At 31.6% G+C, this 16,729-nt stretch overlaps 1 protein-coding gene across 1 annotated transcript in view; it reads right to left on the reverse strand.

The window, feature by feature from the left end:
- The window catches only part of LOC126777295 (inactive dipeptidyl peptidase 10), a 200,993-nt gene that overhangs the window by 40,764 nt on the left and 143,500 nt on the right, over positions 1–16,729 (reverse strand). The window contains exon 5 of the mRNA XM_050500307.1: positions 9,460–9,587. Within this exon, the coding sequence (XP_050356264.1) occupies positions 9,460–9,587 (128 nt within the window). The remainder of the gene's footprint in view (positions 1–9,459; positions 9,588–16,729) is intronic.

The following is a 16,729-nucleotide window of genomic DNA, read 5'->3' on the forward strand; positions in this document are numbered from 1 at the left end:
ACAGATTACAGTTACAACAGTAACATATCTCTATGTCAGTAGAATATCAGATGAATGGGTAATATGCCTATAAGAATATGGCATAAAAAATATTAATTGTCTAACATCTCATCCTAATCTCCTGAATACCTCTCCAAGATCGGATAAATCCGTGGGAATTAGTTTTGATGACCAGCGCGCCCCTCTTACGCGCCATTACTTCGAGGAGCTCCCGGTCGTTGACCAAGGCGAGATTAGGGCGGCTCTAGCTAACAGCTTAAAAACAACAAAGCTTCGGGAGATGACGGAATCACAACAGAGTTGCTTAAGGCAGGCGGGACTCCGGTCCTGAAAGAGCTAGCAAGCCTCTTTAATTCCGTCATCCAACATGGTAAGACCCCGGAAACGTGGAGCGGGAGTGAGGTGGTACTGCTTTTCAAGAAAGGTGATAAAAACCTCTTGAAAAACTACAGACCAATCTCCCTCCTGAGTCACGTGTATAAGCTGTTCTCAAGAAGTCTTCAACCAATGCATCTTACCTGCCATGAAATACGGTGCCGAAACGTGGACACTAACTGCGGGACTAGTCCACAAATTAAAAGTCGCTCAGCGTGCTATGGAGCGAGCTATGCTCGGAGTATCTTTGAAGGATAAGATCAGAAATGAGATTATCCGGAAAAGAACCGAAGTCACCGACATAGCTTGCAAATTAGTAGGCTGAAGTGGCAGTGGGCTGGTCACGTATGTCGTAGGACCGATGGCCGTTGGAGCAGACGAGTCCTAGAGTGGAGACCGCGAATCGTCAAGCGCAGCGTAGGGCGCCCTCCAGCCAGGTGGACCGACGACCTTAAGAAGGTGGCGGGCACCAACTGGATGCGGAAGGCGGAGGACAGGGAGCTTTGGCGCACCTTGGGAGAGGCCTATGTTCAGTAGTGGACAACGATTGGCTGTTGATTGATTGATCATCCTAATATATTTGACAAGATAGTATTGACAGTGCGCCATAACGCTACGCGTGAGTTAGATCTATGTCAGTTAACTCTATGATAATTAACACGTAAGTAGTGTATAATTAAATAAACGAGACAAAAGACTAATAGCAAAAATAGTACACTACTTTATGACACAAATTAAAGTTTCAAAAAATACTCGTATCTACAAAGACTTTATTATAAAAATTAAAAAAATATGATTATTTAATATTAAATCATTTCATAAATGTAATTATTATGAATGAAATTGTTACTTACAACTCATTAATGTATTATAACTTCATGTCTTTATTAATACAGACTGAATCGATTCTGGGTTTCATAAAGAATACAATTTGAAATTGCAATAAATGTAATGTAAATATATCGTATAGTATGTATATTTGTAAATATATCGTATTTTAAAAAAGTGTCAGATGCAGTAAAATAAATAGTTAGAAACTTAAAACAGATGTAGGTAGTAATTAATGTGACCCACAAACCACATTAATGTGTAAACCACATTAACTAACAGGTATTTTGTACATATTTAATAAGGCGTTTTTTAAATATAAAATAAAAACACTATTTACAATAACATATTGTACATTTGCACTCCGAACGTTTTATATTTTTCCCATTCTAATGTAGTTTGTTTCGTCTTATTGTGCAGTGTGTATGTGTTTTTTTATGAAAGCGTAATCGGGAGTGTGTTTCCTGTGTGATTATTTTCCTAACAAGAATTCAAGTTTTGATTTTTAAAAGAGATTAAGAAAGAGAAGAAATGGTAATTAAGAACATTTATTAAAAATGCTCAATACAAATTTTGTGTTTATTTTGCTAACGTCAAAGTACTCAATATTCTGATCTATATTTAAAAACTATTTATTTTTCATCAACGTTTCAAAGCTGTATGTTAATTTTTGTCTAGGGCTGGTGTAACTGATTTTGTTACGGTTTGTTTAGCGAACGTGCTAAAATATGAATACACAACCACATTAGTTTTTATGGTAGCCTGGTACCTGAGATTAGGAACGAATTTTTTAAAGTAACTTTCATATATAAACCAAACCGAACAATTAAATTAACAATTTACTTTATAATTTAGAATATTGGTTGCTATACAAAATCAATATACTTTTTATTTTGATTTTTTTTGTCATTTTTAAGATTAATTTATCATCGGTTCGGAATGCGATGAAGCATGAATATCTGAATGTAGATTCTATCGAGCAAGAACGATGAACCAAAAAGAATCTCAGTAGGTACTCTTTTCGACCAGATTGCCTAGGCATGTTAATTAAATATAATTAAAGTTTCTTATTAAACTGGCATGGATAGTTAACTCACGTTTTTAATCATCTTTATAATCAACATAATTAAATTCATAAGTATATTCTATTATGGCCTATCTAACCAGAATTTCTGAGACATGCGGTTTTCAGATGAGAGAGATAACAAATTCCCGGATTTTAACTTGCGACTTACTTTGGAGTGCTTTCTAGTATATATGGCAAGTATGCCAGTTTAATTACAGGCAAATGACAGATATCAGCCTTGCTTATAAATGTTTATCACTCTCTGTCATTATTGATTTGACATACGAAAGACAAAGACACAGTATTATTTAACAAATCATTCGCGCTTACAATTAAGGCCAATAATAATTTAGATTACACCTTAAGCACTACATTGTTATTGTGATTGGTATGTGCACACTTGATTTTTTAACAACATATGACCCATTATTTGATCAATACTAAAACGAAAGCGATTTGAATTGTTTGATAAAAAAAAATCATATCAATGAAAGTTTGGCTTACAAATGTTTTACCAAATAATTTATATAATATTTCATTTCCAATACAAAAATCGAAGCCTAGAAATCTGCTATGACGGTACCAACATACCCACAACAACTAAGTACCCGATAGAATAATTACTATCTTTTTATGTGGTTTTGATATTGATATATAAAAAGTATTTTATCCAGTTTAATGAAAACATAATTAAAAATAAAATGGAGTCAATATAATTACTATCATTAGTATTCAACACATGAATAAAGTTAACGAGCACGCCGACATGTTTCTAAAAACAATAGAATTAAACTCTTTTTTTATAGAATAGGAAGGTGGATAACCATATAGGCCACCTGATGGTAAGTGGTCACCAACGCCCATAAATATTGGCATTGTAAGAAATGTTAACCATCGCTTACATCACCAATGCGCCACCAACCTTGGGAACTGAGAAGATATGTCCCTTGTGCCTATAATAACCAGTAAATGGGCTATATACGCGTGGAGATTTGAACTACTTTGTCGTCATTTGAATCTGGTTGTTTATTGGACTTATTAAAATAACTTCCAAAGAAGACGAAGAAGTTAATAATTGAACTCACACAGTTCGTACTCGTTATTCAAAGTTCGCGATATAGTCACACTAACGATTCAGAAACGAGGCGCGAATGCAGCTCATTTCGACTGCACTGCGTAGTGTTTACATTCATAAATCTTTAATCGAGGTGACTGCGAAATAGCAAGCGAATAAATAGGCGCTCTAATTCCGTACCTTTCATTTAAAAAGGTCAATACGGAATGAGAGTTGAATTTACGTAATTTGTAGTTGCTAAGGATCAGGTATACAACTTTTTTTATTTAATCTAGATTTTTGGCATAGGTTTCACACACACATTTCATGCTTTCGATTTATTTAAAAAATTGTCTTATGTGTCATTCATTGAATCTTCAACGACTCGGAAAACATTGTTTTTTTGTGGTGTTAGAATATTAAATGATTGGGTGGTACGTACCAGTAGCGATACCGGCGGTCCAATTAAAAACCCTTTAAAAAAATTAAATTTAAAATAATTACTGGTATGTATGTATGTACGTGTATAGGCTGGCATTATAATATATTAGATATATAAAAACTAAAGCACTCCATTGCCATCGCCGCTTAATGTTTCATTAATATTGTTAATATTAATGAAAAATTGGAATAAGCGTTTTATATTATTATGTAATTCTAGGTTATATATTGCTATAAATATATTTAAATGGTCGTCCTCTTCATTGAAAAAATAAAAGGATACTTGTTGCCACTGCTAACATGAGTGAATCAATCGGCGGTTTCCAATTATATATATAAAATAATACATATATATTATATAAACATAAAGTTATAATTATAATTTATTAAATTCCATCACCATAAAGTGGTAACAGCTGAAAAATCCATAGAAAGTTATGACTTAAAATAGAAATTATTTCGGCATTTAAACGGAATACATAAGTAGACAATAACATATTTCAGCTGGGAGTACGTGAATCTTTAATCAATGATTGCGGGTTCAAACTCAGCCTAGCACCATTGAAATTGCTTGTGTTTAATTTATGTTTATAATTCATCTCGTGCTCACTGGTAGTGGTAAGGTTCGTGTGTCACATAAAAATTTGCCACAAATTGGATTGGAATATTGGAGCAGAGTGGTTCAGTAATTTCCAAATCTTCTCCTTAAAAGGAAAGATTGCCTTAGCCCAGCAGTGAGGTATAAGATATATAACACCCAATGATATGAATAATCCAGTTATCGCTACAATGCGCAATCGAATAAAAGAATGTCTCAAGATTTAGATTACGGCGATGTACGAAATTTCTTTCATCGCCAATGTCTATGGTCAGTGTTCACCACTAACCATTAGGGGACCCATTTGCCGGTCCTCTCCGAAGAAAACACGAGTAAACGAAATAATTTACTATTAATCCAATAGTATATATGATGATATATATGATTATATGCATCTATGTAATAATGTAAAATAATTCCATTATAATACGATTGTGTTGTTTGGTAGTTTAATAAATCATTTTCAAAAGTTTAAATTCATTATGTATTACTGCATTGCTGTTTTGTAAAAACTTATTTCGTATCTCACTCGTTGTTTTCAAATGTTGAAAACCTTCTTAAGGTGATACGCTATTTGCGTTTCTATATTAATATTATAAATGCGAAAGTATATCTATCTGTCTGTTACGCTTTCACGTCTAAACCACTGAATTGAGTTTGATGAAATTTTATACGCAGCAAGCGGAACCCCAAGTACGGCAAAGGCTACCTTTACTTATTTGAATCGATACTGAGTTTTTTATTTCATGCCCTTAGAAAACGAAAACAATTGAATTGAATGTAATTTATAATATAATTACAAAATAATATAAATACAAAGTGGGGTGTTTATCTTAAACATATCTAAATTATTTTCATTTTTATTATAAAAACATGATTGTTTCAAATAAAAAATGGTAAAATGTATCAACATGCGATGATCAACGTTTCCATTGTCATGATACGAAATTCCACTATAGTCAACGCTGTCAAAAGTCAATGTGACAACTACATATATAGTTCCTCTCGTAACGCTCTCATAACGCTGACAAATACAATAAATAAGACAAATTAATACGATAACTGCAGTGCGTTAATGAAATAACTTTTGTCATATATAACTATCGGCAATTATATATAAACACAATTAGCTTATAACTACATCTAGCCAGATTATAAACGTTCGAAAATTTATGGACGGCGTTTAATGGTTTTGAATATAACGTAACAATTTCTTATTACAATACTCACACAATTTCCGTTAAATTATAAACACTAACCTAACAGATTATAAAAATTCATAATTTTTCATAAGACAGACATTCTGAAAATTTATCATTAAAAACGCAAAAAAAAAATCCTTGACCCAGCGATTTGAAGCTGGGGATAATTCGGGATCTATAGCCCCTTATAATAGGTAAAAAAACGGGTTTACTAATAAACGTTGTTAAGCGAGTGTTTAGTTAAACAATGCTGTGTCTTCTTCTTTCGGATGTAAAATCAGTAATGTCAGAAAAAGCGAAGTCAGTATTTCACTTAACAGCCGCTAAGCTGTAAACTTTTATAAGTAAAGCGGTATTATTAATAGGTATGTATATAAAAGGATCTAAGAAATGATTACATTGAAAGACTCTTACAGTGAAAAATATGAACCGTTTTTGAAGAGGGACAAGGAAAACATAAATCAAAGAAGAAAAAAATGAACCGACAGCAAGACAGGAAGTGGAAAATTTCTTATTTCACACAAATTTCCTTGAGCATTGCCTTATTCATCGCTTAATTTTATTGCTCCAAAAGTTTTCAAATTATGAATTATTTATTACTCGTGCTGTGTGAAATTGAAATCTAAGTTATGGAAGAATTTCATTCTTGGTGTGAGAAAAATTAATTAGTGTGTGTATTGTTTTAATAGTGTATGTACTATTAGTTAGCATATTAGTTAGTAGTACATTCGTTAGCACAAGGAAATTGCTTTTGTAGAGAGTATATATGTGTGTCTCAGTAGTAAATAACTCTACTCGTATCATAACTTTACTACTATGTTCATATTCAAGTATTTGTTCATATTCATATCAAGCAAGCGTAATTATTATGTATAACTTCGTGTGTACATGCAGGCTTATTAATACGTGTATTATTTTAATGTATATATATGTATATACAAAGATTACCGTACATATTTGCATAGTACCTGTTATAAAATAAATAAATTAAGTGTAATGTAAAATTACTCTTTAAACTTTATAAAAGTGTTTTGGGAAAAAAGCATAAATTTCAACGAAAGACTAAGTTGAGCACACAGCGTGCCAAGTTTTGATTAAGTTGCACGGTTGGTGTATGTCCTCACCATGTGTAGTTTCACTTGCTTGCGTTACAAATGTTTTAACTTGGTTGCTTACATATAGAGAACTTTTAAATAATATACAGTATCAATACAAATATCAGATTATAATGTTATCATGTATTTATAAATATATCTTGATAATACAACACTATGAATATTGGTACATATATAACATAAAAGGTAGCTTTGTAATTAATTAAAACTTTACTTATGTATACTAACTATACTATTTTTATAGAAACAAGTATATGTATATCTATAGACGAAATACAAAATGATCATTACGTAGTAGCTGTCTCTTTTACATCAACGATTTTGAAGAAATTTTCATTCGTTCGTTTCCTCAAAAATGCAATACATTATATAAATATTTCATTAATATAAAAAAGCTTTTTCGCGATTCGAGAAAAGAGACTGACTAAAATAAATGTAATTTTTAATAAATTAAAAATATTTAATAAAATGGTATGTTACGAAACGAAAATACAAAATTATTTTAACTTCGCATTATTTTATTGCGTCAAAAGTCTCTGCAGGCGACGTGAATTAAGTTCGTGTCCTATTTAAGATTTCAGGCCGCTTGTTAACGTACGCCATAAAAAATATGGTAGATTGTTCTTGATTACGCTGTACGCACACACGATCTAAAGCATTGTGATGTACTATTTCCTCGGCGGAGAAAATGTGGTAATTGATATGGCGTTTTTGTAAAGACTAACTGATTTTGATATTGGATATTCAATATTTTAATATTTAAAATGATATTCCAAATACGAATTCAGTTTGTTCTTTACATTTTTTTTATTGTAAAAGATAGACAGAGTGGCCAGTAGCCGCCCCATTGTTTGTAGTCCCCACCGCCCACTGGGTTAGCTCGTGACGTATATTTCCCGATGTGATACAATCTCAATTAATTACTCTTAAAAACGTAAGTATAAAGTTCCTTTAAAACTTAACTAAATACCTAAACCAGTTGGTTCATTTGCAAGGCCGCTTTGTCTTAATAATATTTAAGACAAAAAATGGCTTCAATATTAAATTACTCGGTGATTGCTAGGACTAAAAGAATCCTGATAGCGGCGTTTTTTTTATAAAATCAATAGGCGGGTTGGCAAATGGGCCACCTGGTTTACAACTGGTCACCACTGCCTATAGACAATGGCATTAAAAAACAGTACTATATATTAAACACACACATACACATGCGAAGTAATTTAGTAATTTTATTAAATTTGTAAGTCTTACGTGATTTCCTTTCAATTAATTTCATATGATGAATCTTTAGAGATTTATACGGGTTTCGTAATCTCTTAATGAATAAAGGTAATTAGGTTGTCGAAACTCCTAATTAATACTGAGCTTCAAAAACCTGGTTAAATTGCTTTTCATACTGGAATACTTGTTTTTAAATAAATAGAACGAGTAAGATTTTAGTTATTAACCTCGTGTAGTTTTTTGTTTTAAGCTGCGTACGAATGATATTTTATTTTCGTCAATGTATTTTTAAGCATTTGTTGTCATAGTAAATATATAAGTATAAAGAAATTTGACTGGAAGAAAAGGCCTACGGCGTTAAGTATGTCATATCATTATGATAATACCTTATACAATAAAAAAGACACAGAAATAATACACGCACACATATGTAAGTATTTAGACATGAAATCACGACACACATATACATATGTAGTTATCGAAGAGGATTTCAATTGTTTAAAGTCTAGATTACATCTTGTATCATTAACTTAATTCAGTTGGACATTTGATACTCGGAGCTCTTAACAGTGTGAGTGTTAACGATGGACTATTAAGAGCTTCATTGATCCTTGTATCGCAGACTAAGTATGATTACTACATCTAAATAAATAGATCAGTGGCTCTAGAAATAGAGCCTCTTATATTTAACAAGATACGTACATACATAAAAAATATATACAGTAACAGCCTGTTAATACCCCACTGCTGGGCTAAGACCTCCTCTTCCTTTTTGAGAAGAAGGTTTAGAGCTTATTCCACCACGTTGCTCCAATGCGGGTCGGTAGAATACACATGTGACATAATTTCAATGAAATTAGACACATGCAGGTTTCCTCACGATGTTTTCCTTCACCGTCAAGCACGAGATGAATAATAATATTAAATTAAGCACATGAAATTTCAGTGATACTTGCCCGGGTTTGAACCCACGATCATCGGTTAAGGTTCACGCGTTCTAACTACTAGGCCATCTCAGTAAAAAAAATTATATGAATAATTTAATTCAAAATACGCGCGTACTGTGTTCGTAATTATAAATGAAACCTGGTTACTATTTTTTCAAAATGATTCGTTATGCTAACGGATAGAAGAAATCTGTAATCAATGTTTCTTTTTTTATGAGTATAAGTACTTATTATATTCACATATTTTACTACTTTTTTCTTAACGCATTGGAAACCTTCAGAAACGTCCTCGGCCCACTTAACTGGGTTATGTGGAATTATTACCCACTAAAATCATATATTTTACCCTGCTTTTACTTTATTTGTAGCATTCTGATTCTTAAGTAACAACCAAATGATAGCTTTTGAATTACGCCTCCTAGGCAATTCTACCAACCTTAAGCTAAAAATACTCGTAATAATTGAAGTATTATAAATAATCATAATCTCTGACTTTCAAGTTCAGACCATTGGGCATTGATTCCTTGATGATAATGAGTATTCTTTGAAATACCATCACTATCTACATAGAGATTCCATGTATTAAACATGGAAAAATATATTTTTACTTACGTGGTTAGTATATCATAGACGGTGTAACGGGCGAGGTAGGAGTATTGGTGGATTTTGCGCGGCGCATGCGCAAGTAGTAGGAATCGTCGATCCGCCGAAAGTGAGAATGAAGCAGGTTCTAGCACCCTCTGAAAAAGAAAAATTCTGTAAATATTTTTATTCAAGAGGCTTGGAGTTATATATATATATATTGTGTCTTGGTTGTCGATGTTTTTTTTTCAAATTTTGTATTTATATAAGATTTGTTTTTTAAGCTTATGTGTCCTCGTCCATGTTCGTAAAGTGCGGCGTGCATTTCCAAGTCTCGTTATGGTATTGTTTTTGAAGACTTTTCCTGATATGGCTTACGCACCATCAGTGCTTTGATAAAACCATGCCTGAGACTTTCACATGAATTGTCAACGACAATTTTACTAACGATTCATTCGATTGAATGAATATTTAATTCAATCAACCGAATGAATCGTGTAGGAACGCATTTGATTCAAACAAATAAAGGAGTCAACAGATCAATAATAAGTATTGCCGTATGAATATTATTTTATAATAAACTCATTCTTATTTATAATATTCTTTATTATATTTGTATGTTTCTAGCTGTTTTGAAAATAATAAAGGAAGTAAATTTTAAATGTTTTTTTTTTTTTTTTAATATTAGGGACAAAATCATTTCTAATTATATTGACATGAAATATTTGTTTTAAGATTTATTATATTATTTATATCCAAAAGTTGCTTGAAATGCTAAACATAAAAAAATTATAAATGGAAAGTTTAATGAAAAGAAATATCTATAAGAGATTCGTTACAACTAACTTAATAAGTAATTTTATTTTATAATTACAGCGGACGGTGTAAGACTGTAGGAACAGTCAAAATGATAAGCTAATGTGTATAATTATAAATATTAAACATTATTATTAAAAAAACGTTGATAATTTATAACAAAAAATAATTATATTGCATCGTGATCACTTATACAACCACTCAAATCTATTTTGAAAAATAATTAAATTACTCATGACAGTATATAAAAACTATTCGACCGATTTTAATTAAACTTTTCACGTATGCTTATTTCATCACCATCATATCAGCCGGAAAATGTCCATTAGACAAAGGTCTCCCCCAAGGATTTCCACCAACGGCTTCCCGCGACCGTATCTGCTGTATCTGTAACAGCCTGTGAATTTCCCACTGCTGGGCTAAAAACCTCCTCTCCTCTTTTTAAGGAGAAGTCCCGTCCCGCGACCCTTGTAATAAAAAATTGCATAACAATAAGCTTAATAGACTTATAAAATGGTAGGAGCCGGGACCTATACTAATAGATTTATTCAAAACCAAGTGAGGTGAATATAACTTGAGCTTTTCAGTTACATCGATTGTCGTTTTTTATATCGGAATCTTCTACAAGCGGCGGCTGAAAAGCAATCAATCTTTTTTTATTTTAACGCATAATATATTTTCCTTCTAATTTTAATTTAATTACTACTTATTTAAATTACTTAACGATTTGCTCTTATCTACTTACTAAAAAGGTGAACATGTCGTTAAACTTTTATCATACAATAAAATTTTACACAATACTATGTCACAACACGATAGGTTACAGTGCAAACACACACCAACCACGCCGGCGGGGTCGAGGTCCTTTTTTTTATTATAACCCGTCCGCGCTTAGGCGTATGACGAGGTCATTGCACACATAGTGTCCTCCTTCCTGACGTCGACGATATCCTAAACCGAGATCGGCCATTTTGGCCAACAGCAACAAGTCAATTCGAAAAAAAAATACTATGTTAACATGACTTTACAAAACCAATGATTACTGAAACATACGAATTGTCTTTATGTCATGAAACGGTCTCAAAACACGAATACTTTGCTATTTAATTTCATTATTAATTTACAAGACAAAAATTAAAAAGGTTTAAAAAATAAGACCAAATGCAATTAAGAGTGTAAAATAACCTAATTGAGGAGTTTCAGAATATATAGCAATAAAACATTTTTAAACCATCAGTGTCTATAAACAAGTGAATTGATCGTACCGTGTTTCTCATTTCTTTTGTTTTATAAAACGCTCTTTGAAACATCGTGTAATATATCCGAGAATAGTATATTAATATGTTACCTATTTTTCTTTTCATTTTAGTTCCGTGTTTTGTCATTAGTCAGTATAATTTTCTTCTTTAACTATGAATATGATAATCACTAAAAAAAAATTATACCTATCACAATTCAATTACGTTCTGGATATTAGATTAAAATCAAATTTCATGCTGAAACTAAATTAGCGTGTTCACTGTCACGCAAAATTGTTATCAGAATTAGAATATTTCGATAAGCTTAAATCCAGACAATGGAATTCATAATTACGACTATGAATCGGTAATGCAAAGTTTCGTGGTGAAATCGGGTCACTGATAAAACGAAGAGATGAATTAAAACAGCAATGTATAAACTATTATAAATGTTATTTAACCACACAAGCAATTAATAAGGTTTTCTATAAAGATGTTTCATGATTTAATCACTACGGCACAATCGTATTTCTTATTACAAAACAATGCACTGGCTTTTATAAATTTTGTAATGTAAGTTTTTGTAATGGTAGCATAATTGACACAAATATAATTTATTGCTTTTTATATCGAATTCATTTTATCTGATTTCTATTATTGTTCAATTTTGTACAAAGGTTCCTTATAAAGGTCGCTGATGTGATTTGCTCTATTCTACAGATACATATGAAAAGTTGGTTCATTTGACAAATACCTATATGTTGAAAAATATGTAATAAAAAATACTAAGCGATAAGGAGAAATTTCTTAAGTTATATATATATTATATATATATATGTATTAAGTGTAAATGTATGAAATTAAGATGGTGCTTTTAGATGAAATTTGAAAGAACTTACAACAATAGAAAATTAAAGGAGCATTCACGAGAATGTAACGTAATTATATATGTATATTACAATACGGAAATATCATGAAATTACATTACGCTTGAGAGCTTATTATGAACTAATTTTTACGACTATCCCTTTCTAACCCTTTACATAATTATATTTTTTATCCCGCTTCAGCGCACTTGTTGATGGACATCAATAAAGCTGCCAATGAAGGCAAATTGAGGGGCAGATTGACTGTTTATAATTCATGATTCCTGGACAGGTAGCCGGATGCTTTAGCATTGTTATTTATTTATATATATTAAGTTGAGATCTTATGGTACTGGAATGCGTATACTGGTTTCTTAAGAACAATTCTTCAGAGGAAGACGTTTTCCATCGTACGATGTATGTATTCTTGTATGTAGGTGACTAGTTCCAGATAAAAAAATATGGATAAAAGTTTATACCAATAAATGAAGAAACGTTACACAGAAAACTTATACCAGAAGAAACAGCCGTATCGGAGAATATTTAAGTATTATAATAATCCTCAATAATATTTGAAGCGAGTTTGTTTGTTACGATGTCATGTCTTAACTACTCAACAGGTGCATATACGTTGTGAGGGGTATAGAAAAGGATGTACCAAACACCTCCACATTAAATGTGGGCGAAGCCACGGGCGGAAACTAGTAGTATATTGGTCTATATATAAGAAGAATATATATATATAAGCCCTACTGGTGGTAGGGCTTTGTGCAAGCTCGTCTGGGTAGGTACCACCCACTCATCAGGTATTCTACCGCAAAACAGCAATACTTGATATTGTTGTGTTCCGGTTTGAAGGGTGAGTGAGCCAGTGTAATTACAGGCACAAGGGACATAAAATCTTAGTTCCCAAGGTTGGTGGCGCATTGGATATGTAAGCGATGGTTGACATTTCTTACAATGCCAATGTCTAAGAGCGTTGGTGACCACTTACCATCAGGTGGCCCATATGCTCGTCCGCCTTCCTATTCTATAAAAAAAAAAAAAAAAAAAAGAAGCTGGATTTGCAGTTTGGACAAGCGTGAAGTTATTGTTCTTTTATTGACACAAAACGCAAATCTACGCGGACGAGGCTGCGATCATACGCTAATATTTAATAACTGTATTCAAAACGAACAGTAACTTTTCATTATTTCCAAGCCACTTTGACTTTAAATGAAACTATACATTATGTATTATTATATATTTTCATATTTTACTCACTTAATACGTTTGGTATTTTAATATTGTTACGGCGATATTACGTGTAATATTGTATGTTTTGTGTCGCGAACTAGTGATATGCAAATATTGTAATGTTTAATAAAAGTTATAGTATAGTAAAAAAGCCGAGATGGCCCAGTGGTAAGAGCGCGTAAATTTTAGCCGATGATCGTGAGTTCAAACCCGGGCAAGCACCACTGAATTTTCTTGTGCTTATTTTGTGATTATAATTCATCTCGTGCTTGATGGTGAAGGAAAACATCGTGAGGAAACCTGCGTGTGTCTAATTTCACTGAAATTCAGCCACATATGTATTCCACCAACCCACATGGCGGTACAAGCTCCAAAATCTTCTCCCCAAAAAAGGAGAGGAGGCCTTAGTTCAGCAGTGGGGCATTTACAGGCTGTTCATGGTTAATAATAGTTAAAATAAAGTATGTAATAATACTGTGTAAGTGCCATAAATATACAACTCTTAACGAAAGACTTTTAAAAATATGTTTAGAGACTAAATCCACCACTGTGCTTCCGTGCTGATTTGTGGTACACATGTGCTAGTAGTACATGATTTGAGATGACTTATAATCACACGATATCTCAGTGGTGCTTGACTGAATTTGATCTACTGGACCATCTCGTCTTTGACGCAGTCGAACGAATTTGAAAGTAGAATTCGATAGTTTTAGCTATCATATACATATCAGTGTAGCGGACCAAAGGAACATATTATATACAAGTCACCAATGTATCACATATATATATATATATATATATATATATATATATATATATATATATATAAAAATTTTACTCATGTGTAGAATTTCTGTGCCTAAGTAACAGATTATTATAGTTTAAAACTCAATCCGACAGATGCATTAAAAATGATCTCTCTTGGATTTTTAGATTTATAATGAAAACTAAGAAAATCGCGTTCAAATAAACTCTTCAGCTTTATAATATTAGTAGATATTATATCCATAATTGTAATGTCGTTTATGGTGACTGTTGTTTTCATCAATTTTCTTTCTTGATAAAAAATGTATGTATCTTTTTATAATCTTAATACAATTTTAACATTTCACACACTATAACACGACTTTTCTCGGCAAAATCGACATTTAATAATAATGATTTTCATTTAATTAAATTGTATGTATATATAATATATAAGTTAAAATTACATTAAGTCACCACACGCATATATGATATGTGATATGAGCGGTTACTATCTGCGACTACGTAATTGATCACAGCACTGCTTCTAATTCAATAACAATAGTTATATAATCTGATTGTTGAATAATAAAACTATTATATCTTAAAACAAATATATTTGTTCTTTATTTACATAACATGGGAACATTCAATGATAAATAAAATGAAATTATTTGTTACAATCGATTTGGATTCTTTGATCATTTTATCAATTTATAATTCATATATTAGTATTCACAGCGTTTAAACAGATTATATCCGTTCTGTATAAATAATTTATGTTTCTCAAAGGCTTCAGTGCAAGTCGTAAATCCTGATGAAATTGTCTTATCTTAATCGTTAGTAGTTTAAACTTCGCGTGGGATATATTAATGTCAGGGGTGATACACACTTGTTCGTCTCCGACTGATTTAACAAATATTTTATTAAAATATTAGATAGATAGTAATAACAAATTAACTTGATAAATGTTTGGCATATTATTTCGATATGCGAATTATTTTTGGAACCTGAGAAGTAATATATATAACAAAATTTATTAGAAGATTAACGCGTAAATTTGGGTCCAATGCTATTAATAAGCTTAATATTTTGTCGCTTGAGAAACGCAGGGAATGCAAAGATCAGGTTTTTCTTTACAAAATTGTAAATAATTTTGTCGATTCAATGTACTTAGTCAACAACATTTATATCAAGTGCTCACATTCCATTGCCCGTTCAAAACATACCTTTTATGTCCCAATGTGTAGAACGAACTATGCTAAAAATCGCTTTTTAGTAAGAGCATGTGACAATCATAATAAACGCTACACTAGTATAGATATATTTAACGAAAATTTATTTAAGTTCAAAGAAGCTCTAAAAAACTGTATTTGTCAGTAATATACTTATCGTTTTTTTTTTTTTTTTTTCTGTTTTAAATTATTTTTAATACTTTATTCATATATCTTAATAAATTGTTAAATAACTTGTTATCGTTAGGTTCACTCCATGTTTGTTTGTATAAGTGGAAACTTTGTTGGCTTAAGTGAAATTTATTTTGTTACTAAATTTTATGTATTATATTATGCTGTATGTTTCCCAAATAAATAAAATAAATAAATAAATAAATAAAAGCAGAGCCTACTCTCCTTTCGAGCAAAAAGCTTGGAACTTATTCCACCACGCTGCACCAATAAAGATTGGTGGATACACATCTAGCAGTTTTTATCTACTGACACATGCTTGGTTTCCTAACGATTTTTTGTTTGTATTGCACAAGATGAAATATAAACAAATCAAGAACATGAAAATTCAGTGGTGGTTTTACTGGGTTTTAACCCGAAACTGTCGGGAAATATTCGTATGTTCTAACTACTACCGCATTTCGATCATTGCGTCACTAAATATATTATTTATAGATTAATTTAGTAATCTTTGAGTTAATATGTCTAAAGATAGAGATGACTGGAAAACAAAAGCTTTCAACCGAAAATTAATGGGCTTAGGCTGAAGCGAATAATGAGTATTTTCGTTTAGATTGATGATGAGAATATTATTAGAAAGTATTTTTACTAGATGAGTTACGTATTTGACTTCTTTTGGTCACCCTTTAATTTTTGTAGAATATGAAACGAATATGGTGAAATTGGTAAGTTTACCAGTTTCTTTTTGTAGATATAGGTAGCAGACAGGCAATTAAGACTCCTAGTGGTAATGGTCACTACCGCCCATACATAATAATCGAATATATTAAAAAAAGTTTATTAAAATGATTTACTTATTTGTAGAATTTATGCATAAGTAACAGATTATATATATTATAGTTCAAAACTCGATCAATCAATCAATGCCGAGATGGCCTAGTGGTAAGAACGCGTGAATCTTAACCGATGATCGTGAGTTCAAACCTGGGCAAGC

The sequence above is a fragment of the Nymphalis io genome, chromosome 22, assembly GCF_905147045.1.
Source record: "Nymphalis io chromosome 22, ilAglIoxx1.1, whole genome shotgun sequence".
Classification (NCBI taxonomy): domain Eukaryota; kingdom Metazoa; phylum Arthropoda; class Insecta; order Lepidoptera; family Nymphalidae; genus Nymphalis; species Nymphalis io.